The sequence below is a fragment of the Salvelinus namaycush genome, chromosome 22 (assembly GCF_016432855.1).
Source record: "Salvelinus namaycush isolate Seneca chromosome 22, SaNama_1.0, whole genome shotgun sequence".
NCBI classification, from domain to species: domain Eukaryota; kingdom Metazoa; phylum Chordata; class Actinopteri; order Salmoniformes; family Salmonidae; genus Salvelinus; species Salvelinus namaycush.
In genome coordinates, this window is record NC_052328.1 from 28,065,650 (window position 1) to 28,092,845 (window position 27,196).

The 27,196-nt window shown below is 43.0% G+C and overlaps 1 protein-coding gene across 1 annotated transcript in view; it reads right to left on the reverse strand.

Moving 5' to 3' along the window:
* The window catches only part of LOC120017719 (mitogen-activated protein kinase kinase kinase kinase 3-like), an 87,075-nt gene extending 69,730 nt beyond the window's left edge, over nucleotides 1–17,345 (reverse strand). Inside the window, exon 1 of the mRNA XM_038960665.1 lies at nucleotides 17,144–17,345. Within this exon, the coding sequence (XP_038816593.1) occupies nucleotides 17,144–17,239 (96 nt within the window). The 5' untranslated portion in view covers nucleotides 17,240–17,345. The remainder of the gene's footprint in view (nucleotides 1–17,143) is intronic.
* Nucleotides 17,346–27,196: the final 9,851 nt, after the last annotated feature.

Genomic DNA, 27,196 nt, shown 5'->3' on the forward strand with positions numbered 1-27,196 from the left:
TCAGAGCTGCGTGTGGGTCAGAGCTGCGTGTGGGTCAGAGCTGCGTGTGGGTCAGAGCTGCGTGTGGGTTAGAGCTGCGTGTGGGTTAGAGCTGCGTGTGGGTCAGAGCTGCGTGTGGGTCAGAGCTGCGTGTGGGTCAGAGCTGCGTGTGGGTCAGAGCTGCGTGTGGGTTAGAGCTGCGTATGGGTTAGAGCTGCGTATGGGTTAGAGCTGCGTGTGGGTTAGAGCTGTGTGTGGGTTAGAGCTGCGTGTGGGTTAGAGCTGCGTGTGGGTTAGAGCTGCGTGTGGGTTAGAGCTGCGTATGGGTTAGAGCTGCGTGTGGGTTAGAGCTGCGTATGGGTTAGAGCTGCGTGTGGGTTAGAGCTGCGTGTGGGTTAGAGCTGCGTGTGGGTTAGAGCTGTGTGTGGGTTAGAGCGTAGGTCTAGTCCTAGCTGGACAGCCAGAGAACTGACAGAGGCTAAAGAGGCCCATGTTGGCAGGCTAGCTAACCGGCAGCCTAGACCAAAATCTATAGATCCCATGAGCATAAATGACAAATTTGATATATCCATGCAAGCTCACATGTTATGACAAAGTTATGTACACTGAACAAAAATATTAACACAACATGTAAAGTGTTATCCCATGTTTCATGAGCTGAAATAAAAGATCCCAGAAAAGCACAAAAAGCTTAATTCTCTCAAATTTTGTTTACATCCCTGTTAATTTAATGTTAATTTCTATACCATAAGCCAACTCCAACTTCATTTAAGAGAATTTGGCAGTACGCCCAACCGGCCTCACAACCACAGACCACATGTAAGCACGCCAGCCCAGGACCTACACAACCAGTTTCTGGATGAGGGTGCTGAGAAGTATTTCTGCCTGTAACAAAGCCCTTTTGTGGGGAAAAACTCATTCTGAATGGCTGGGTCCCAGTGGGTGGGCCTGGCTGCCAAGTGGGTAGACCTATGCCCTCCCATGGCTGCCTCCCTGCCCAGTCATGTGAAATCCATAGATTAGGGCCTAATGAATTTCTTTAAATTGACTGATTTCTTAATATGAATAGTAACTCAATAAAATCTTTTAAATTGTTGCATTTATATTTTTGTTCATTATGGTTTTATAAACATATGTCCTAATCCAAAAGCAAATGAGTCCTCATTAACAAACAATAAATGCAAGACAGGTGTTTTCTGTTTAAGACAGGTGTTGTCTGTTTAAGACAGGTGTTTTCTACACATTTTACAAACATATTTCCTACTTCGCAAACACAAGTGGTCAAATATGTTTGTGAATATGACATTTGACTCCACAGATTACATTTGTGACCTGCATTTTACATGTGACTTGACTCCCATTTGTGAGTTGTTCCACATATTTGTGAGTTATTCCACATATTTGTGAGTTGGGTTTTACAGATCTTGTGCAATGAATCAAATGGCCACCCAGAATATGTACATTGACACGCCCCCTTGTTTTTACACTGCTGCTACTCTGCTACTCTGCTGTTTATTATCTATGCATAGTCACTTTACCCCTACCTACATGTACAAATTACCTCAACTAACCTGTACCCCCGGTACTCCCTGTATATAGCCTCATTATTGTTATTTTATTATGTTACTAAATAAACGAAAGTAGAAAGTAAATATTTTCTTAACTATTTCTTGAACTGCATTGTTGATTAAGGGCTTGTAAGCATTTCACGGTAAGGCCTAGACCTGTTGTACTCGGCACATGTGACATAAAATGTGTAATATACGGATTCCAGATTAGGACATCCTCAGTTCTCATAAAAAATAAGATAAAAATGAATATCACAATTACCTTTCCTATCTTAATTTCCTCCTATCCAATCTATATATTCCTTCCCTCTCCACCTTTCCTTACTCCCTTTCCTTTCCTGGGTTCCTCTCCTCGTATCATTTCCTAGCTTCATTTCTTATTTTCCATTGCTTGAGCCCTTTCCTCCAATCCTTTGCTTTCCTAGCTCTCTTTCCTTCTGTCCTTTCCAAACTTTCTTTCCTACTATCCTAGATTCCTTTCCTAATTTTCTTGCTCCTTTCCTTCCCTAGCTTCCTTTCCTCTTCTTTTCTAGTTCCCTTTCCTAATTTTCTTGTTCACTACATTTCTTTCCTTTTCTCTTTTCCTAGTTACTTCCTCCATTCCTATATTTATTTCCTTCCTTTCCTCCCTCCTTTGCTTTCCTAGTTCCCTTTCCTCTTATCCTTTCCTAGCTACCTTTGCTTTCCTTTCCTAAGTCTTTCCCATCTTCCATTCCTCCTTTCCTTGATCCCTTTCCTCCCTTCCTCCTCTCCTTTGTTATGCTAGCTCGCTTTCCTCCCATCACAGCAGCAAATCAGTGGCCCTATAGTAGCGTGTCCACCCTGAGATTGGAAGGCTGGAGGTTTTATCCATGCTTGAGTCATACCAACCAAAGACTACAAAATGTGGCCTGATGCCCCTCTGCTTGGCACTCAGCATTAAGAAGATGGAATGGGGGTAGGGACTTACAACAGGCTAGCGCTATCTGGAGGAGGGCCACAGCAAAATCAATCAATCATTGGTGGACAGCTTGAGAGCATCCAGAAGTGTGCTTGCCAAATCTTCCATGGCACGGCATACTCTGGATAATGGGTGCACTACACGGATCGTTGCCCTCACTTCATGAGCAAAAAGAACCTATGGCTGGACTTTGCAGTGTCCCAAGTCCCCCTTCAGAGACTGTTAACCTGCCTACCAAGGACAAGTGTAAGGCAGGTCACCCGTAGTACACACATGCTCTCTATTCCACAGGCCAGGACTGAATGATACAGTCACCCATACCTTACTTTTGCCACTTCACTCTGTATGAGTGTCCACTTTATCAACTCTTCGAATATCTCCTAAAAGTAAACGTGAAATGTGTTTTACTTGTATTCTAACTTAAAGGTTCTATTATGCAATATGAAAATATGTCTAAAGCATATTAGAAAACAGTCCACAGCAAATCATTACAACAGAATCCCATTCTGAATGACTTCTCTGCACTACCCCAAAACAAATTCCACTGTGCCATAAATCTGTTTGAATTATGATGTTTACAACAACAGATGCAAATATGGATTTATGGGACATTGGAAAAAATTTCAAATATTGAGAGATCTTCAGAATGTGATTCTGATGTAATACGAGTTGGTTTGGAGAGTTTTTTTTATTATATTTTACTTTAGACACATTTTCATAATACATTGTAGTCGATGGCAAGTGACCACTCAATTTTCTCTGTAATGAAACAACATATATCAAAAATGTCTTGGGGATCAACTACAATCACATAAAGAGTGAAAATAAGTCTACATGTAAAAATTGATGAACTTCCCCTTTAATGCTGAGTGCCAAGCAGAGGGGCATCAGGTCACATTTTTTGAGTCTAGTTGGTATAACACAATCAGGGATCAAACCTCCACCCTTCCAATCTCAGGGTGGACACGCTACTATAGGGCCACTGATTTGCAGCTACCATTATAGTTACTTTAATTGTTATAGTACCTCGGGCCACTGATTAGCTGCTACCATTAATATTATTGTAGTAGTAATAGTAGTAATAGTAATAGTAATAGTAATAGTAGTAGTAGTAGTAGTAGTAGTAGTAGTAGAATGCCCAGTGACTAATGTAGTGGGAGGAAAAGAAGCTGGGATAAGAGGAAATGGATATAGGAAAGGAAAGAGTTAGGGAAGGAAATGGAGTAAGAAAAGGAGGAAAGGAATCCAGGAAAGGAGGAGGAAAGAAAGCTGGGGAAGAAAAGAGCAGGGAAAGGAGGAAAGTAAACTATGATAGGAAGAAAGGGGGAAAGAATAGGAGGAAAGAGAGCTAACATAGCAAAAAAAAAGGAAAGGAAGCAAAGAAAGGAGGAAAGAAAGCTAGAAAATTAAGAAAGGATCTAGAAAAGGAAGCTAGGGAAGGAGGAATGGAAGATGGGCAAGACAGAGGAAAGAAAGTTAGGAAAGGAAGAAAGGAAGCTAGGAAAGGATAGGCAGAAAGGGAGCTAAGAAAGAAAAGGAGGGGAGGACAGCAAGGAAAGCAAGCAAGGAAAGGAAGAAATGGCAATTATAAAAGGAAAAGAGGAAAGAAAGGAAACAAGGAAATGAGAAAAGAAAGCTAGGAAATTAGGAAAGGGATCTAGAAAAGGAAGCTAGTGAAGGAAAGGAAATAATTAGAAAAGGATAGGAGAAAAGAGCTAGGAAAGCAAGAGAGGGAAAAAGGGAGAAAGGAATGCAAGTTAGGAAAGGAGGAAATTATTACAGAAAAGGAGGAAAGGGATCTAGGACACCAAACAGATGCATTTCTAAAAGTAAATTGCAATATTAATTTTTATCTTACACTGCTCAAAAAAATAAAGGGAACACTTAAACGACACAATGTAACTCCAAGTCAATCACACTTCTGTGAAATCAAACTGTCCACTTTGGAAGCAACACTGATTGACAATAAATTTCACATGCGGTTGTGCAAATGGAAGACAACATGTGGAAATTATAGGCAATTAGCAAGACACCCCCAATAAAGGAGTGGTTCTGCAGGTGGTGACCACAGACCACTTCTCAGTTCCTATGCTTCCTGGCTGATGTTTTGGTCACTTTTGAATGCTGGCGGTGCTTTCACTCTAGTGGTAGCATGAGACGGAGTCTACAACCCACACAAGTGGCTCAGGTAGTGCAGCTCATCCAGGATGGCACATCAATGCGAGCTGTGGCAAGAAGATTTGCTGTGTCTGTCAGCGTAGTGTCCAGAGCATGGAGGCGCTACCAGGAGACAGGCCAGTACATCAGGAGACGTGGAGGAGGCCGTAGGAGGGCAACAACCCAGCAGCAGGACCGCTACCTCCGCCTTTGTGCAAGGAGGATCAGGAGGAGCACTGCCAGAGCCCTGCAAAATGACCTCCAGCAGGCCACAAATGTGCATGTGTCTGCTCAAACGGTCAGAAACAGACTCCATGAGGGTGGTATGAGGGCCCGACGTCCACAGGTGGGGGTTGTGCTTACAGCCCAACACCGTGCAGGACGTTTGACATTTGCCAGAGAACACCAAGATTGGCAAATTCGCCACTGGCGCCCTGTGCTCTTCACAGATGAAAGCAGGTTCACACTGAGCACGTGACAGACGTGACAGACGTGACAGAGTCTGGAGACGCCGTGGAGAACGTTCTGCTGCCTGCAACATCCTCCAGCATGACCGGTTTGGCGGTGGGTCAGTCATGGTGTGTGGTGGAATTTCTTTGGGGGGCCGCACAGCCCTCCATGTGCTCGCCAGAGGTAGCCTGACTGCCATTAGGTACCGAGATGAGATCCTCAGACCCCTTGTGAGACCATATGCTGGTGCGGTTGGCCCTGGGTTCCTCCTAATGCAAGACAATGCTAGACCTCATGTGGCTGGAGTGTGTCAGCAGTTTCTGCAAGAGGAAGGCATTGATGCTATGGACTGGCCCGCCCATTCCCCAGACCGGAATCCAATTGAGCACATCTGGGACATCATGTCTCGCTCCATCCACCGACGCCACGTTGCACCACAGACTGTCCAGGAGTTGGCGGATGCTTTAGTCCAGGTCTGGGAGGAGATCCCTCAGGAGACCATCCGCCACCTCATCAGGAGCATGCCCAGGCGTTGTAGGGAGGTCATACAGGCACGTGGAGGCCACACACACCACTGAGCCTCATTTTGACTTGTTTTAAGGACATTACATCAAAGTTGGATCAGCCTGTAGTGTGGTTTTCCACTTTAATTTTGAGTGTGACTCCAAATCCAGACCTCCATGGGTTGATAAATTTGATTTCCATTGATAATTTTTGTGTGATTTTGTTGTCAGCACATTCAACTATGTAAAGAAAAAAGTATTTAATAAGAATAGTTCATTCATTCAGATCTAGGATGTGTTATTTTAGTGTTCCCTTTATTTTTTTGAGCAGTGTATTTCTATGAAAATTGAGGATTTCCTTATCTGGATTCCGTATCTTAAATTGCCACAAACTGATCAGTAAAACATATGTGAGGCCACACAAATGGGAGTCAACTCACAAATGTAATGCAAGTCACAAATATGTACGACAGATCACAAATTTAATCTGTGAAGTCACAAATGTTGTCATACTCACAAAAACATATTTGACCACTTGTGTTTGCAAAGTAAGAAATATGTTTGTAAAATATGCTGTGTTAATCCAGAAAAAAAACCTGTCTTGCATTTATTTGCTAATCATTTGTTTTTGTTAAATTATGACTCATTCACTTTTGGATCATGACATATGGTTGTGAAACTACACTGAACAAAATTATAAAGCGCTACAATTATAAAGATTTTACTGAGTTGCTGTTCATAAGGAAATCAGTCAATTTAAATAAATTCATTAGGCCCTAATCAATGGATTTCACATGACTGGGAAAACAGATATGCATCTGTTGGTCACAGATACCTTCAAAAAAAAGGTAGGGGCATGGATATAAAAAAAAATGAACAGTCAGTATCTGGTGTGACCACCATTTGCATCATGCAGTGCGACACATCTCCTTCACATAGAGTTGATCAGGCTGTTGATTGTGGCCTGTGGAATGTTGTCCCACTCCTCTTCAATAGCTGTGCGAAGTTGCTGGATATTGGCGGGAACTGGAACACGCTGTCGTACACGTCAACACAGAGCACCCATGCTCAATGGTGACATGTCTGGTGAGTAAATATGCAGGCCATGGAAAAACTGGGACATGTTCAGCTCCCAGGAATTGTGTACTATCCTTGCGACATGGGGCCGTACATTATCAGGCTGAAACGTGGTGGAGGCGGATAAATGGCTCAACAATGGGCCTCAGGATCTCGTCATGGTATCGCTGTACATTCAAATTGCCATCAATAAAATGTAGTTGTCTTCGTTGTCCGTAGCTTATGCCTGCCCATACAATAACCCCACCACCATGGGGCACTCTGTTCACAACGTTGACATCAGCAAACCGCTCGCCCACACAACGTCAGTCTGCCCGATACAGTTGAAACCGGCATTCAACCGTGAAGAGCACACTTCTCCAGCGTACCAGTGGCCATTGAAGGTGAGCATTCGGCCCACTGAAGTCGGTTACAACACCGAACTGCAGTCAGGTCAAGACCCTGGTGAGGACGACGAGCACGCAGATGAGCTTCCCTTAGACGGTTTCTGCAGACATTCTTCAGTTGTGCAAACCCACAGTTTCATCATTCTCTAAAATGGCGTTGAAGGGGGCTTATGGCAGAGAAATTAACATGAAATGCTCTGGCAACAGCTATGGTGAACATTCCTTCAGTTAGCATGCTAATTGCACTCTTCCTCAAAACTTGAGACATCTGTGGCAGTGTTGTGTGACAAAACTGCACATTTTTAGTGGCCTTTTATTATCCCCAGAACAAGGCGCACCTGTGTAAGGATCATGCTGTTTAATCAGCTTCTTGATATGCCACGCCTGTCAGGTGGATGGATTATCTTGGCAATGGAGAAATGCTCACTAGAAGGAATGTAAACAAATTTGAGCAAAAAATGAGAGAAATAAGCTTTTTGTGCACATGGAAAATATCTGAGATCTTTATTTCAGATCATGAAATATGGGACCAACACTTGATATGTTGCAATTATATTTTTGTTCAGAGTATATGAGCATATTTACAGACAGTGATTATTTGAAAGTTGTATTCTGTATTTTTACAACACCTCCTTTGTTTGTGACTCACGACATATATTTACAACATTGCAATAGAAATCTCCATAGATTCGCTCCCACTTCCCAGCTTTACACCCTGACGCCAGGAGGGACAAGCACCCCTCTAGTGAAGGCAGAGTGAAAACACAGAAACTAACTTTAGTCTGTGGGTCATCTTTAAATCAAAGATGTAGCTATGTGGCAAACATAGGCCTAATCTTCCAGCACATCAGAGGCCTGTCCCTGGTGGCTAATTTGTCCCTTGAGGACACAGACACACATAAGGCCTATAGGTTATACAAGCCCTGTGTGGACTGTGGCACTCCATTACAGAATTCCCATTGAGAGGTTGACACCACCACCCTACGGTCGGCTGGACAGAGGTTGACTCCACCCTACGGTCAGCTGGACAGGCATGTAGTAGTAGGCCTAGGAAAATTATTGGAAACACTCTTATCCAGACCAACATACAGGAGCAATTAGGGTTAAGTGCCTTGCTCAAGGGCACACTGACAGATTTTTCACCTAGATGGCTTGTAGATTTCAAACCAGCGACCTTTAGGTTACTGGCCCAACGCTCTTAACCGCTAGGCTACCTGTCACTTCGCTCCTTTGTCTCCCCCTCCCTCTTCCCAAGGTTTAAATTATTATATCTCTTATGATTCTGGGCACCATTGGACTAAGAGCCATTATGCCCAGCGTCTGAGCTCATTCCGTATGGGGTTCACACCCGGGCAGCAGGTTTGGCTCCCTCTTTCAGCCAAGGCAGCCAGCGTTAAAATCCAGGCTTATCCTGGGAAAACTGGGTCACTGAACTTTCCCCCTATCCCTCGCTCTCTCACTGCTTCTGAGCCAGGCCATAGAAACATAAACCGACCACGCAACTCACAGTCAGTCATTGGTATTTTATTAGGATCCCCATTTGCTTTTGCAAAAGCAGCAGCTACTCTTCCTGGGGTCCACACAAAACATGACCTAATACAGAACATTCATAGACAAGAGCAGCTCAAGGACAGAACAACATCAATTTAAAAAAATACATATTAAAAAAGGCACATGTAGCCTACATATCAATACATAAACTGTCTAGGTCAAATAGGAGAGAGGAGTTGTGCCATGAGGTGTTAATCTGTATTTTTCAACCAGGTTTGCTGTCCATTTGAGCAATATGAGATGGAATGTAGTTCAATGAAATAATGGCTCTATATAATAGTGTACGCTTTCTTGAATTTGTTCAGGATTTGGGGACAGTGAAAAGACCCCTGGTGGCATAAGTGGGGGCGCCAGAGCTGTGTGTAAATTGACTATGCAAACAATTTGGGATTTAACATGTTTTTTATGAAAAGAAGTGACGCAGTCAGTCTCACCTCAACGCTTAGCCAAGAGTGACTGGCATGCATAGTATTTATATTATCCCTCAGATCACAATGAAGAGCAAGACGTGCCACTCTTTTCTGGGCCAGCTGCAGCTTAACTAGGTCTTTCCTTGCAGTACTCGACTCAACAATAATCAAGATAAAACAAAAATTGTCCTAAAAACCTCAAATGAGCTAAATAATAAACATAGCCCAAATGGAAATAAATAAAAAAAGGGCCCAACAATTGCACTTTTAACTTAGTGAATCACAATTGCACTTAGAATACATACAAATGTATGCACACATTACTGTAAGTCGGTTTGGATAAAAGCGTCTGCTAAATGACATATTATAACATAGGCCTAGACCCTGACAAAAACAAGGGCGTGTGCGGCAGGTGGGGAGTGAGCTGTGTGTGAGCGAATTGATTCCAGTTTCTCTCCTTAATGCTTTAGGCCAAATACTGGCATCCCAGACCAGCAGCTAGCTAGACCAGTGGAATAAGCTAGTGGATGGCCAGAAGAATAAAACAGAGCCAAGCTAAGGCCAAGGCTTTATAAAGCATGGCTAGTAGACTGACAACATAGGACAAAGGACGACCTCACCCCCAATCAGAGAGCTCAGAGTCTTTCTGACACCTAACTTCATGATTAATAGCCTTACCAAACCCCCCCTTCACAGTCTGTGCTGTGAAGGTTCATAACCCACACTTCACATGTAGACACTACGTTAGAACACAGTGTGTGAAGAGGTACCGCGCTCAGAAAATAAGGAAATGCTAAACTCCTGAGGAAGCCAAAGAAACCAATCCCATGCTGCATTTCTCATCTGCTTACCCTACCACTCACAGACAACAGGCCTACATAACCTGCTGCATTTCTCATCTGCTTACCCTGCCACTCACAGACAACAGGCCTACATAACCTGCTGCGTTTCTCATCTGCTTACCCTGCCACTCACAGACAACAGGCCTACATAACCTGCTGCGTTTCTCATCTGCTTACCCTGCCACTCACAGACAACAGGCCTACATAACCTGCTGCGTTTCTCATCTGCTTACCCTGCCACTCACAGACAACAGGCCTACATAACCTGCTGCATCTCATCTGCTTACCCTGCCACTCACAGACAACAGACCTACATAACCTGCTGCGTTTCTCATCTGCTTACCCTACCACTCACAGACAACAGGCCTACATAACCTGCTGCGTTTCTCATCTGCTTACCCTGCCACTCACAGACAACAGGCCTACATAACCTGCTGCGTTTCTCATCTGCTTACCCTACCACTCACAGACAACAGGCCTACATAACCTGCTGCGTTTCTCATCTGCTTACCCTGCCACTCACAGTCAACAGGTCTACGTAACCTGCTCAGAACTATACTGAACAAAAAAATATAAAATGCAACAATTTGCGATATTACTGAGGTACAGTTCATGAACTCAAAAAAAGGAACGTCCTCTCACTGGCAACTGCATTTATTTTCAACAAACTTAGTGTAAATATGTGTATGACCATAACAAGTTTCAACAACTGAGACAAACTGAACAAGTTCCACATACATGTGACTAACAGAAATCGAATAATGTGTCCCTGAATGAAGGGGGGGGGGGGGGGGGGGGGGGGTCAAAATCAAAAGTAACAGTCAGTATCTTCTGGTGTGGCCACCAGCTGCATTAAGTACTGCAGTGCATCTCCTCCTCATGGGCTGCACCAGATTTTCCAGATCTTGCTGTGAGATGTTACCCGAGTCTTCCATCAAAGCACCTGCAAGTTCCCGGACATTTCTGGGTGGAATGGCCCTAGCCCTCACCCTTCGATCCAACAGGTCCCAGACGTGCTCAATGGGATTGAGATCCGGGCTCTTCGCTAGCCATGGCAGAACACTGACATTCCTGTCTTGCAGGAAATCACACACAGAACAAGCAGTATGGCTGGTGGCATTGTTATGCTGGAGGGTCATGTGAGGATGAGCCTGCAGGAAGGGTACCACATGAGGGAGGAGGATGTCTTCCCTGTAATGCACAGCGTTGAGATTGCCTGGAATGACAACAAACTCAGTCCGATGATGCTGTGACACACCGCCCCAGACCATTACGGACTCTCCACCTCCAAATCGATCCCGCTCCAGAGTACAGGCCTCGGAGTAACGCTCATTCCGTCGACGATAAACGCGAATCCGACCATCACCCCCGGTGAGACAAAACCGCGACTCGTCAGTGAAGAGCACTTTTTGCCAGTCCTATTGTCACGCCCTGGCCTTAGTTATCTTTGTTTTCTGTAATATTTTGGTTAGGTCAGGGTGTGACAGGGGGGATGTTTGTCTGTATTTGTCTCGTCTTGGGTGGTTGTATGGTATAGGGGGTTTTGGTAGAGTATATGGGTTTGTGTTTGAGTGTAGGTGTCTAGGTATGTCTATGGTTGCCTGAATGGTTCTCAGTCAGAGACAGCTGTCATTCATTGTCTCTGATTGGGAGCCATATTTAAGGCAGCCATAGGCATTAGGCTATTGTGGGTAATTGTCTATGTGTAGTGTTTAGTGTCAGCACTATTTGTTTGAATAGCTTCACGGTCGTCTGTTTGTTGTTTAGTTCGTATAGTGTTCGTTTCGTTTTCGTCTTCTTAATAATAAAGAAGTATGTATTTCTCTCACGCTGCGCCTTGGTCCACTCTTCTTTATAGTTACGACGATCGTGACACCTATCTGGTTTAGCGACGGTGGATTTGTGCCCATAGGCGACGTTGTTGTCTGGTGAGGATCTGCCTTACAACAGGCCTACAAGCCCTCAGTCCAGCCCTCAGTCCAGCCTCTCTCAGCCTATTGCGGACAGTCTGAGTACTGATGGAGGGATTGTGCGTTCCTGGTGTAACTCGGGCTGTTGTTGTTGCCATCCTGTATCTGTCCCGCAGGTGTGATGTTCAGATGTACTGATCCTGTGCAGGTGTTGTTACATGTGGTCTGCCACTGTGAGGACGATCAGCTGTCCATCCTGTCTCCCTGTAGCGCTGTCTTAGGAGTCTCACAGTTTGGATATTGTCATTTATTGCCCTGGCCACATCTGCAGTCCTCATGCCTCCTTGCAGCATGCCTAAGGCACGTTCACGCAGATGAGCAGGGACCCTGGGCATCTTTCTTTTGGTGTTTTTCAGAGTCAGTAGAAAGGCCTCTTTAGTGTCCTACGTTTTCATAACTGTAACCTTAATTGCCTACCGTCTGTAAGCTGTTAGTGTCTTAACGTCCGTTCCACAGGAGCATGTTCATTAATTGTTTATGGTTCATTGAACAAGCATGGGGAAACAGTGTTTAAACGCTTTACAATGAAGATCTGTGAAATTATTTTTACAAATTATCTTTGAAAGACAAGGTCTTGAAAAAGAGCTGTTTTTTATTTTTCTGAGTTTATAAGGAAATCAGTCAATTGAAATACATTTATTAGACAAAATCTATGGATTTCACATGACTGTGCAGGGGAGCAGCCATGGGAGGGCATCAGAATTATAATTTTTTCCCACAAAAGGGCTTTATTACAGACAGAAATACTCCTCAGTTTCATCAGCTGTCCATGTGGCTGTCTCAGACGATCGATCCCGCAGGTGAAGAAGCCGGATGTGGATGTTCTGGGCTTGCGTGGTTACACGTGGTCTGCGGTTGTGAGGCCGGTTGGACGTACTACCATATTCTCTAAAACGACGTTGGAGGCATCTTTTTATTGTCCCCAGCACAAGGTGCACCTGTGTAATGATCATGCTGATTAATCAGCTTCTTGATATGCCACACCTGTCAGGTGGATGGATTATTTTGTCAAAAGGAGAAATGCTCACTAGCAGGGATGTAAACAAATTTGTGCAAAAAAAATGGGAGTGAAAAACAATTCCTGGGATCTTTTATTTCAGCTCATGAAACCAACACTTTATATGTTGCGTTCAAATTTTTGTTCAGTATAAAATGATTTAGACCTTAAAGTCCCGCTTCCAATCCAAACAACAAATATCCTCACTGAACTTCTGACGTCCCATGCTTTTTGTTTCGGGAGAAGGGCAGTAAAAGACAGCAGTCAAGTGTGATTACTGCCTCATTATTCAAATACAGGAATGCTGTTGTAATGTGGAGTAACCTATTCCTTGGAATAAACACTCATTAATGCATGTTTTATAACATGTTAGCCAATGGCATTGATAGTGACACGCTGGAGACATCATTTAGAAAGAGAAGCACAGCTATCTTACAGACACAGCTGACAAAACAACAGTGACGCACTGTAGCCCACAACAAACACATTCTTATTGGGACGGGGTGGCAGATATCACCACCCCGCTACGCCTTCTGATTCTCTCCACATTGTACTGGTGTAATCTGCACTGTTAGCAAATTATGATATGACAAGCATAGTGGCGAACAATACGGAGGCTGTATGAGCTACTTCATTTCCTTAGGGTAGAAGAAATGCTTGGCTCAGTATGTTTTAGTGTGTGTATCAAGAAAACCCAAGGTAAACGTTGTAGGCTGTTACAGTACATCACACTGGTTCAATAGGTAGAAGGAGCCTCCCTGAAGATAAACAAAGTTGGGGCTTATGTCCAACAGTTTTAATAAGGAAACTAGAGGAAAACAAAACATTCCCGGCCCAAACAGGATGGCCACTGCAGACGGTTCTGCACGGTCCGATTGTGAACACATCCAGCTGAAGGTCTGACCAGGCTTTCTCCTCTACCTCTTCCTTTACAGGATCAGTCTTAAACAATGGATCACACACACACACACACACAGGAAGTCAGGACCACTGCATTCCAGACCATGTCTGCCCAGCTGTGCCACTCACATTTTACATTCATTCACTATGACCAAGGTGAAAATGATTCCATTCCTGAAAGCATAGTGAGGCAAATGTCCTTAAGCTAAACATTTCAGGATGTGGGCTACATTTGATACGGTCATCTTCTACATATCTTATATTCTGTATATTTAATGGTTACTGTCTAAACAAAAACTTTGAAGTCTTCATATTGTAGGCCTTCAAATTCCTCTTTATCCAACTAATTGCCATCCAATACTCTAAATACTTTGACAAACAACTAACTGCAAGGCAAAAAGATTGCCAAGTAGCCTACTCTGGTTGAAGTCAAGGTTATACTAAGCTGGCATTATAAAATCTGTGTTGTTTGAATGTTAATGAATTTTGAATGGTCGCCACTGCCTCCCACAATAAAATTCCACAATATTGTGGTTAATTTATAACAACAAGTAGGAGGAGTGAAAGGTTTATTTGTGGTGCACTTGCAACAAAGGAAAGACTAGCTAGCAGATTATAACGGGCTAATGTGATGCTCCATTAGCCGTTAAAGGTTAGGTACTGTTTAGCGTAGCACAGAGAATTTGACCAACCTTAACTTGGCGATACTTCCTCAATTCCCAACTTGGAAGACAACCAACGTCTTCTAAATGTCCAGGTCTAGTTGCAAGGGGCTCGTTTAAATTTAGAAAATGCCCCATTATCAAAATTAAAATCATGTTTTGCTGCATGAAGTAATCCAACAATGTGTATGCCGTCATCTTGTCTATTTCAAATCTTCTTTCATTGATAGAGACAGGTGAGTGTAATGGACAGATTTCAAGAGACAGGATTTAAGGGAAAGTCTAGCCAGAACACTTTTCGACTAAGCAGGCAGGACAAATTTGTTGAGGCCACCGGAAAAATGGAATTTGATAGCCCATCGGGAGAAGATGAGCGCACAGACTCAGATGAAGGAAGGATGGTGGAAATATTACATCTGATGTCGGTGGAATTAAGGAAGAATGGACCTCTGTTCAAAAGAACAGTTAGAGAAGCAAAAGTTGGGATGGGAAAAAATATGCCTATTGTGAAGAATACCTCATATCTGGTGGGAGTCCGCTTTCTGAGACAATTGGGGCTCGAATTGTGAAATCCGTTGGAAGTATCCAAGATGATGGTGGGGAGAGGTGTGGGTAAAGTGGAGTCGGTGAGTCACGAGGAGTGGGCTGGTCTTGACTTTTTGTGTTTCTGCTGAACACAGGCGAATGACCACACATTAAATGACCATGCTGCATTGTGCTTTGAGCTAAGGAAAAGAGCACCTGTCAAGGGAGTCATTGCTGGAGTCTCGGAAGAAGTGGTCATCGAGGAGCTGAAGAGTATTCCTGGAGTGGTTGATGCACGGAGGATGAATCGTTGGGTCAGTGGCAAGGAAAAGAAGAGCTTGTCTATTCTTGTGGTTTTTTATGTGGAGTCCCTCCCGACCAGAGTGAAGCTGGGGTGTGTACTTTCCTGTAAGAGCTTTTATTTCCAGGCCGTTGCAGTGTAAACGGTGTAACATTTTTGGAAACGTAGAGAGTGTCTACAGGCGGAGGAAGCCGAGATGCAGAAGTTGTGGGAAAAAGGTGATGGTGAATGTTATGAAGAAGCTGTGAAGTGTTACAACTGTGGTAGAAAGCATGTAGCTACATCTTTGCCTGACAAGGACAAAACAGAATGAGGTTGCCAAAGTCAGGGCCGTCCAGTGCATTTCATATACAGAAGCTGTCAAAAGGGTGGACGGAACAAAAGGTACTCTTGAGGACTCCATGGTGTTGGCAAGTCCTTAAATGCAGGCTGCAGAGTTGGCTTCCCTCCAGGAGGATGCAGGGATGTTACGTGTAAAGAAGGTGGACTTTGTGATTTTTATGGCAATGGTGTTCAATGGCACGGCTAAAGTGTAGGGGAGGTCCAGGAAGATGGACAATATTGTGGATGCGGCTGAGCGGTTCCTTGGAATAAATGTTCTCAGGGAAGGAGTTATACGAGGCAATGTCACGAGCAGTAATACCCTCAGGCCCCAGAGCTTGGGGAGGGAGCTATGGAAGAAATTAGGTAGTACTAGGATATAGGTTTTGTTAAACTCCACAGAAGAAGACATACGGACCTTTGGGGTGGACACCCACCTGTCTCAATCAATGAGAGAAGATTTGAAATAGTCAATATGGCGGCATACACATGGTTGGGCTACTTCATGGAGCAAAACATTTATTTACTTTAAAACTAGACATGGATGTTTAGAAGACATTACTTGTCTTCCAAGTCGGTAATTGAGGAAGTATTGACAAGTTAAGATTGGTCAAATTCTCTGTGCTATGCCAGTGGTATCTAATAATGCCCATCTGCCAGCTGGAACAGAGTAATGGTCTGAATAGGCAATATTTTTAATAGCTAGAAGATTAAGATCACTTTAGGTGCAACCGAAATTGTACTTCCGCTTTTAACCCAACCCCTGCGAAAGACACACATACATGCACATATACAGGTTTTGGAGGAGTGGGTGGGCTGCCACACTGGGCATCATGGAAGCTGTTGTTTAGAGTGGTTAAGTGCCTTACTCAAGGGCCAAACATCGGGCAATGGCATCTAGGATTTGATAACAGCAACCCTCTGGTTACCAGCTCACTGCCGCAAGATTTTGTCCTGTCGTACCCGGGATTCGAACTGGCAACTCTTCGGATGCTGCAAACCGCTGGGCTACCTGCCGCCCCTAACAATTTAACACAATTAACTCTATTGCAGGGTCCCAAAACAGCAAAACTGTATAATTGAGTTCCTTAAATAATATCCAATGTAAATGTTTTTTGGGCTACAATCTAATTAAACTTGAATATTAATTGCTTTCCCTTGCCCTGGCTGACCGACTGCGCCGGGCCTTGTCTGTTGTGTGGAACCAGACTGAATCGTTCGGGGATATTCTACCACACCATAAATAGGACACTAACAAACAGGAACGCAACATTGTAACAAAGCCACCCAATGACCAAGGGTGACGGACTGCGTAATTCTGTTTATCAAAACAGAACATGAGGGATTAGGCTATCTGTTGAGTATTTCGCGATATGATATTCTGGCCAGGTGCCTTCCACGGCTCCAAGCAAAGGTATTCACCAGCACTTGAGCGACAGGTTTTAGTGTAAACAACACTAAACAACAAAAAACGTAGTATGCTTTCTTGTGTATCATTGGGTAAATTGGAATACCCTGCGTCGTTACAATGTAATGCGCGTGTTTTATTGTAATGTATCAAAATAGCACAGCAATTAACTACATGCTACTATTGCTGCAGTTACCTTGTAGACATCTCCGTATGTGCCACTTCCTATCCGCTGAATTAGCTCGAAATCCTCCTGCGGATTGCGCCTGGATAGGTCGACGCTGGAATTCATCTTTAGAACTCCGATTTATGGTTCCCGAATGGTATGGTTGAACGACACCAATACTACAAATCGAAAAAAAACACAGCGTCAGAAAATAACAGCAAGCCTCCACCAAAACTTCAACATGGCTTCCAATGCGCAATGGGCATGCGCATCAATGTGTAGTTTTAAATTCTCTCTCAAAAAAAGCAGACTGGGAGGTAGTGTGCAGCAGCTTACAACGGTGTCAGATGGCTGGCTGACAATAAAGACCAAGTGAGAGATAAAGACTGAATGAAACAGGCTCTGGCCCCAAGAAAAGGATATGGGCCCCAAACTACAAACGACTTGGCTTCTACAAGAATAAAACATTGGAGTAGGCTATGTGGTTAACCCTTTAGCCTCAGGTATTTCTCACTGCCTTTATGGCAGAACGTTTAACAAAGATTTAGACAGGAGACCTATAAGATCTGTACACGAAACTGTTTGGCTTTTAACTTACGTTTGCATTTTTCTGAGTCCCCATGTTAGTGTATTCAAAGGTATTGTTCAACGGCATTGCCAAGTCAATCCCTACTCCTATGCTCAATTGACGATTGATAATAGCAAAGTCTATACATTGGTTTTGGTGACAAGAGGCCTCGAGTGAAGGGTTGATGAGCAGGGATGTTAATTAGCGTTAGCCCACTACAGGGTACTGCCATTCATTCCTTGGTGGTGTGTGTATGTGTGTGTGTACAGGCTATGTTGTCACTATACTGGTCTCATGGTGCAGCAGAGACAGTGCTCAGTCACGTGTTGGGTTAGGGAAGGGTGGGGTAAACATACTAAATTAATCATTTGACCAAATATTTAGGAAGAGGTCATCATTTCATGGAGTCTGTGAAAGAAGAAACCACATGGACAAAGTGTCCAAGTCAAACAAATTTGTATGAGGTTTCATGATGTTTGTATCTAAACAAAAGTAGATAATTTTTCAAGATTGTTCTATACATCATTCGGGGTCTCTATAAGCTTCAATATTAGGTCCTTAAAGTGCATCCTTGTAGCTGTGTGGGCTAATATAGTCAAAATGTTTGCATTGGTGTAAATTAATCCAATGGCCATGGGGAGTTGAGCCAATGACAAGTTGAGCAAATTCAAGTGTTTTCTTCCCAGGTGTAATACAAGGCATTATCGCTGGGATATGTAGTAACAACAGGGCCTGGCCTATGTTAAAAGTGTTTTAAAAAGTACAGTGTTTATTAAATGTTAAGCCTGTTTTAAAAGATGCTTAAAAGTATTAGAAGACAAAAAAGTGATTGTGTTTGGGAAATAAAGATAGACATGGTTTTAAAAAGGTAGTGATAATATTTCATTCAGTACATAAATGTGTAGGTGGGTTAACTTACCCTGTCCCACGGCTCAACTTACTTCATACCCAGGGTAAGTTGTGCCAAGAGACCACTTTTTTTGGACAAGCTATGTTTTCAAAACTATAATGTTTACATGAATTCTAATTATTTCCAGGGATACATAACATCCTGAAATATATGTAGCTATCGTTGGTAATTAGTCACATTACAAACAGTGCCTTGAGAGTCTGCACACCACTTGTAAAATCTTAATTTAAAAAAAATATAAAGTAAATAAATTAGATTTTCTTCCCTACTGATCTACAGAAGCTAATAAATATTTTCAAAGTGAAAGAAAATCCTAGAACATTTTCCAAATTAGTTACAAAATAAAAACGAAGATGTCTTGATCGTAAGTCTCCACCCCACTGAGGTAATACTTGATGGAAGCACATTTGGCAGCCATTGCAGCTGTGAATCATTTTTAATAAGATTCTACCAACTTTGCACAACTCTTAGGAAAACATAATGTATATCCACTGTTTTTGTCAAAATTGCTCAAGTTCAGTACATTTGGTTGGGAATCATTAATGGACAGCAATATTCAAACCTTGTCACTGATTTTCAAGCAGACTGGACCATTCAGGAACACCTCTTGGAAAGCCATTCTGGTGTCTTTCGCATTAACATATGTGTAATAAAAAAAATAAAACTCTATCCTAGGGTTGGGTTTTCAGAAGACTGAGACAAGGTTCTCTAACTTTTTTATCTGGGCTTTGCTCCTTTCATATTATTTTGATCCGGACAAACTCACCAGTCCCTGCCGTTGACAAGCATACTCATAGCATGATGTTGCCACCATAAATACTTGAAAATACAGAAGATCAACAACATTGCATTCACTCCACATTACTGGCCTGCATGACAAAGGGAAAAGAAGGAAGTCTGTGTTAAAAAAGTCACTCCAAATCATCCATTATGTTTGCAACAAGGCCTTTAAGTAATATGGCAAGACAACACAGCAAAGAAATTAACTTTTTGGCCTAAATTTAAAACTACAGGTTTGAGTCAAATCCAATACAACACAACCCTCTATTTTCAAGTATTGTGGTGGCATCATGCTATGGGTTTGCTTGTCACCAGCAGGAACTGGGGAGTGTAAGGTTCAAATGAAATAAGAAAGGAGCAGAGCCCAGGTAAAAAGTTAGAGGAAAACCCAGTCTGTCTTCTGAAAACCTTACCCTGGGATAGATACATTTTTCAGCTGGACAATTACACAAACGGTCATGTCAAAGACACACCAGAATGTATTTTCAAAAGGTGCATAAAAAATGGGTGTGTAGACTTTCACTAGGCACTGTAGATAATGGCCACATACTATTACCAATACTGACCTCTATAGTGGTGCTCAATAAGTTCTTATACTTAGAAAGTATTGTAAATATAGAGGTCAGACAGCCATGTTGATACACAGAAGAGTGAGAGAATGTCTGTGTGGGTTATCACTACTTATCAACGCCATAAAGTCATAAACCCCGCCTACAATTTATCTTCTTAAAATTTGATTTTAAACCTAACCCTAACCTTAACGCTGCTAACCTTATGCCTAACCCTAACCTTAAATTAAGACCAAAAAGCCCATTTTGACTTAGTGACTGTGGTAACTAGCGGAATCCTCTATCTAGCCAACTTGGTCTTGTAATGAAGTGCTATGCAAGAATTATGACAGACCACGCAGGTGTCAACTGGTCCAATTGGAACATAGGCTACTGTAGCTATTGTGTTACAAGTATTTATACAATGGGTGGGTCTAATCCTGAATGCTGATTGGTTAAAACCGCATTCCAGCCGGTGTCTATTCGACAAGTTACCACCGGCCAAATCTATGACATTAAAATGCCTATTTACTCTGTTCCATCTGACTGCACAATCCCCTGTCTCATCAGCCAAGCAATTTATAAACTTGATCTCCACTCTAAAAAGCATCTAGACATTATCTCACATTTCTTTTAGACTAACATTTCGTTTTCAACAGCTGAGATTTGTATAAACCTTGCTGTCTGTCTCTCCGACATAGCAACAATGTTTCAATATTCAAATTCGATCTCCACCTGTCCCATAGTAATGAACGTGTCGGGAATCGGGACGAGAAAGACAGACAGGAAACGTTTCTCAACCAGTCGAAATCATGAATCAGCTGGCATCATTTTTATGGATATATACAAAGAATGTCAATAGAAAAAAGGTAAACCGAAAGGAAATGCAGCTGGTTTACAGTCTTTCCAGTGTGCAGTGTGAAGTGATTTTGTTAGCTGTGTTGTTGGCTAGCTCCTCTGAACAACAGTGTCCTGATGAGTGAGCACATTTTCTATGCCAGGCGAAAACGAGCGTCATTAGCTCATTGTTATGGATGTACCCAAATAAATGTCACTAGAAAACAGCTTAAACAAATGCAGCTACTTTGCTGTTATTCAGGCTGCCAGTATGGCAATTGAACGTTTAGAACGAATGACGTCCATAGATACAGAACAAAAAGAATGAATGACTGGGCCGTGTCTCTGGCAATTGAACCGATAAAACGAACAACCAGCTGGCTTGGGTAGCAAGGACTAAATCTTGAGGAAGAATGAAATGGTATGAAAAAAATTCATCAAAATAATGTTTTTTATGAAAATACAGTGCCTTCGGAAAGTATTCAGACCCCTTGACTTTTTCCACAGTTTATGTTACAGCCCTATTCTATTTTTTCCCCTCATCAATCTACACACAATAGCCCATAATGACAAAACAAAAACAGGCTTTTAGAAATGTTTGCTAATTTATTACAAATATAAAACTGAAATATCACATTTACATAAGTATTCTGACCCTTTACTCAATACTTTGTTGAAGCATATTGGCAGAGATTACAGCCTCGAGTCTTCTTGGGTTTGATGCTACAAGCTTGGCACACCTGTAATTGGGGAGTTTCTCCCATTCATCTCTGCAGATCCTCTCAAGCTTTGTCAGGTTGGATGGGGAGCGTTGCTGCACAGCTATTTTCAGATCTCTCAGAGATGCTCACGAGTGGCACAGTGGTCTAAGGCACTGCATCTCAGTGCTAGAGGTGTCAGACCCTGGTTCAATGCCAGGCTGTATCACAACTGGCCGTGACTGGGAGTCCCATAGGGCGGAGCACAATTGGCCCAGTGTCCCCGGGTTAGGGTTTGGCCGGGGTAGGCCGTCAGTGTAAATAAGAATTTGTTCTTAACTGACTTGCCTAGTTAAATAAATAAAAAATATTAGATCGGGTTCAAGTCCGAGCTCTGGCTGGGCCACTCAAGAACATTCCGAGACTTGCCCCGAAGCCACTCCTACGTTGTCTTGGCTGTGTGCTTAGGGTCGTTGTCTTGTTGGAAGGTGAACCTTCGCCTCCAGTCTGAGGTCCTGAGCACTCTAGAGAAGGTTTTCATCAAGGATCTCTCTGTACTTTGCTCCGTTCATCTTTCCCTCGATCCTGACTAGTCTCCCAGTCCCTGCCGCTGAAAAACAGCATGATGCTCCAACCACCATGCTTCACCGTAGGGATGGTGCCAGATTTCCTCCAGACGTGATGCTTGGCATTCAGGCAAAATAATTCAATCTTGGTTTCATCAGACAAGATAATCTTGTTTCTCATGGTCTGAGAGTCTTTAAGTGCCTTTTGGCAAACTCGAAGCAGGCTGTTCTGTGCCTTTTACTGAGGAGTGGCATCCATCTTACCATAAAGGCCTGATTGGTGGAGTGCTGCAGAGATGGTTGTACTTCTGGAGGGTTCTCCAATCTCCACAGAGGAACTTTAGAGCTCTGTCAGAGTGACCATCAGGTTCTTGGTCACCTCCCTGACCAAGGCCCTTCTCACCGGATTGCTCAGTTTGGACGGGTGGCTAGCTCTAGGAAGAGTCTTGGTGGTTCCAAACATCTTCCATTTAAGAATGATGGAGGCCACTGTGTTCTTGGGGATCTTCAATGCTGCAGAAATGTTTTGGTTACCTTCCCAGATCTGTGCCTCGACACAATCCTGTGTCGGAGCTCTACGGACAATTCCTTCAACCTCATGGCTTGGTTTTTGCTCTGACATGCACTGTCAACTGTGGGACCTTATATAGAAAGGTGTGTGCCTTTCCAAATCATGCCGCCCCAGAATTAGTGTAACTACTTCGAATTTAGTAAGCCTCCATCTTCCTTTCTATGAAAGAAAGTCTGCGTCGTCTAACACGGTGGGAAGCTCCACCAATAGGGCAACAGGACGCAAGTAGACTCGATCCTTGACCTTGACCTCCGCAGTCCGGATCCTTCCATCTGCACCTGGTATTGTCTTCACTTTCCGTCCGATGGGCCATGAAGCTCGTGGTAGCTGAGGATCAACTATCATGGCTACTTTCAGTGGCGATTTTAGCATGCCAATCTTGGTGGGGCAATTTTTTTTAATGTGAGATGCATGCCAGCAAAGCCACTACACAACACAACATTAAACAATACATGAATTGCACTATAACGGTGACAAACGGTGCCCACAAACTGTTAGGGCCTACATACTGTAAAGTCCCAACATCAGTCCCAACACCTTACCACTGCTCCACATGGCATCAGCAGAGCCTTGTCTTGCAGCGAAACAGTTCATTCAGCCTCATTTACTGCTTTAAAAAAACCATAGCTGACATAGCTGACTTGCTTAAAACAATGTGGTTTCTACTGACAATTGAGATGTACAAACTATGGCATAAGGGGACGACAAGGGGATAAGAGGCAATCTGTAATTTCGATTAAGACATTAATGAGCGAGCTAGGACGGATGTAGTCAATATAACTATTTGTTCAGCACTTTTGAAATGTACAACGACAGAATTCAGAACATGGGTCATTTTTACAGTGTTTTCCCTATACACCAAGTCAGAACCGTAGGATAAATAAAAGGGGCATATAAGCAGACAATATTCGATGATTACAAATAAAATCAAATCAAAGTTTATTTGTCACATGCGCCGAATACAACAGGTGTAGACCTTACAGTGAAATGCTTACTTACAGGCTATAACTAATAGTGCAAAAAAGGTATTAGGTGAACAATAGGTAGGTAAAGAAATAAAACAACAGTAAAAAGACAGGCTATATACTGTAGCGAGGCTTTAAAAGTAGCGAGGCTTCATTCAGACACCGGTTAGTCAGGCTGATTGAGGTAGTATGTACATGTAGATATAGTTAAAGTGACTATGCATATATGATGAACAGAGAGTAGCAGTAGCGTAAAAGAGGCGTTGGCGGGTGGTGGGTGGAACACAATGCAGATAGCCCGGTTAGCCAATGTGCGGGAGCACTGGTTGGTCGGCCCAATTGAGGTAGTATGTACATGAATGTATAGCTAAAGTGACTATGCATATATGATAAACAGCGAGTAGCAGCAGCGTAAAAAAGAGGGGGGGGCACACAATACAAATAGTCCGGGTAGCCATTTGATTACCTGTTCAGGAGTCTTATGGCTTGGGGGTAAAAACTGTTGAGAAGCCTTTTTGTCCTAGACTTGGCACTCCGGTACCGCTTGCCATGCGGTAGTAGAGAGAACAGTCTATGACTGGGGTGGCTGGGGTCTTTGACAATTTTTAGGGACTTCCTCTGACACCGCCTGGTGTAGAGGTCCTGGATGGCAGGCAGCTTAGCCCTAGTGATGTATTGGGCCATACGCACTACCCTCTGTAGTGCCTTGCGGTCAGAGGCCGACCAATTGCCGTACCGGGCAGTGATGCAACCAGTCAGGATGCTCTCGATGTTGCAGCTGTAGAACCTTTTGAGGATCTCAGGACCCATGCCAAATCTTTTAGGTTTCCTGAGGGGGAATAGGCTTTGTCGTGCCCTCTTCACGACTGTCTTGGTGTGTTTGGACCATTCTAGTTTGATGTTGATGTGGACACCGAGGAACTTGAAGCTCTCAACCTGCTCCACTACAGCCCCGTCGATGAGAATGGGGGTGTGCTCGGTCCTCCTTTTCCTGTAGTCCACAATCATCTCCTTAGTCTTGGTTACATTTCTCTAAAACATGTTATAGGCTACATGTGCACCATCAAGTCAGAACAGTAGGGGAAATTAAGAGGTGAAAATATACCAAATTATTAGGGTGAGGCACATGGGCTACTAACAGCTTACTACACAATATACACTTAGTATTACTTTCTTAGCTATAGTATACTCTCCCTGGCATATTACATAATTTATGCAGCAGCATACAATACATTTTTGGACTCACCTTGTTGTGCTATTGCTCACTTGAACAGGAAGGTGGCGCGGCGGTCCTTCGTGGGCAAATTTTATCATCAAACTTTGTTATCAAAGTCTGGCATTCTCTGGATTGATGCTTTCAAGACAACTGGGAACTCGAACAAAAAACAAGGTTGAATCATGATGACGTCAGTGATCTTCTGGTCGTAGCTTTAGAAAGAGGCCCGAGTTCCGATTTATAATTCAGAGTTGGATGAAAGTTCAAAACGTATTTTCCAAGTCGTAGCTCGTTTTTCCTGAGTTCCCAGCTGTCTTGAACTCACAGTTAGCCACTGATTCCTTACAAACCACTCATTGTTGAATTTGCGATTTCCAACTTGTTGTGTAATGTTTATGTCCAATGGCCAATGAGCACCGATACGTTTTATCTATAATTTCTCTTCATTATTTCTCTTCATATGACAAGGATTAAAAAGGATTTGCCAGTAGATTGTCGACTTGATTCATGATGATGACTGCTAGCTTGCTAGCTAAGATTTTGAAAGTTTGATGTTGACATGATCAGTCCAATCAAAGCTACTGCAGATATAATGTGATTTGAGGTAATTTTATCTGTGGTCAATGACCTTGAGCCTTCTTGAATGGGCACTTCTAATGTAACTATATTGCAGCACCCAAGGGGCTTGATTTTTCAAAATCTCCACATTTTCTGCTGTCTTGCCACACTGCCACAGAAAGCACTGAGCTAGGCTGAAACACCTGCATTTTGGAGCTCCTTTACTCAAGAAAATCATGTTTGTATGCGGCTTTATTAACTCAATGATATATATATTTTCCCCCATTGTTTGCAAACTGATATGTGACAAGTATTAAAGCCAAAATAACATGCAAAACAGGCAAGCTCCCCCCCAAAAATGATGGGTCGCCACTGGCCACTTTATACAATGTTGGTAACCCATTGTAAGAAGTGATAATGCCCTTGAAGCCGGTGTTTGGAGGATATATTGGCACGACTTGGTCTCGGGCATAACAACACCCGTGCCAATATATCCTCCAAACACCGGCTTCTCGGGCATTATCACTTAATTAAAGAGCACCCTTGTGCTCAATTCCACCCTGTGGTGACATGGCAGAGTAGCCTACTATGCAGTCTGAGTTGGGAAGAGGAATAGCCTTGTGTAGGACTGTCTGTCACTCAGACTGCTTGCCAACACACTCCATAAATGCTTTTACGGTTTTTAATTAGTTTATTGTCATTTATTTATGCAAGTCTACAAATGCGAGGAAAGCTTTGATTTTACGTTAATGTCTGCTTGCCTCACTGAACCAAACAACAGGGAAGAATAAATATCCTCTCATTTTATACCTAATAGCTGGAGTGGTTTATTTCCGCTGAATACTCTGGGCAGGAATCCAGCCTTTAATTTCATGGATGGTTGTTCAACAATAGGGAAGAGATTAACCGTGCACCTACGTCAATACACACACGTGAGAAAAAAGTTGGAGGGGTAAAAAGGTGAAAGTCAAACTCAGTCAATACTGATTAAAGACAGCTAAGAAAGCTTTATTGAAGTTTCACTCCCTATTGATGTACTTGCTCTTACTTTACAGAAGGCCCTTTGATACATCTCTGCTGAGTGCATATGAACAAATCAACAACACCCACTGAATGAGAAGCCAAATATACCTGTGTTAATGAATCTTCATAAGCACTTGTGCACCATGTTCTGAGATGTCCATGTCCCCATATCTGCTAATGAAGCGGACTGGGAGGGGAAGGGAGCCTTCTCTGCACAATGTCTCTGACCATGTTCCAGCATCATGTTAATCATTAGCCTAAATAGACTATTTTAATGCACTGTGTTGAAGTGTTTGTTCTGTGTTTCAACTATGATATCACTAAAAAATGATGAAAAATACATCTAGGTTATGATAATGACAAGAAACATTGTTGCTATTAAAAATAATTATAATATATTTATATTATAATAAGTAGTAGTGGTGTTATCATGACTCTCATGCCACAGGGACTTCTATTAGTAGCGACGCGCTGCTGCGCTGACAGAATGATTGACATTTCATCGCGCGCTCTGTGCGCCGCACCTGTTTTAATCCCGCAAGACTGGAAATCCGAAGCACAGCACACAGAGAGTCGGCCGCGCACAGGTTACAGATATACACACTCCTCATCCACATTTATAGGATATACTGAAGTCAGGGAGTCGACAACGTGGGAGAGCAGGAACACTGGTCAGGTTATTCTTGTGCCTGCACCCAGCCGGAGATGCCAGGACTTTACAGCCTTTTCGGCATCATGTAGGACAGGATGAAGCCCTGCACACCCGTGTTGATTAGGAGGAGGGAAGTGGACGGAGTGACAGATGCTTCCTTGACCAACTCTTCAAATGTTGATGACCGAAGG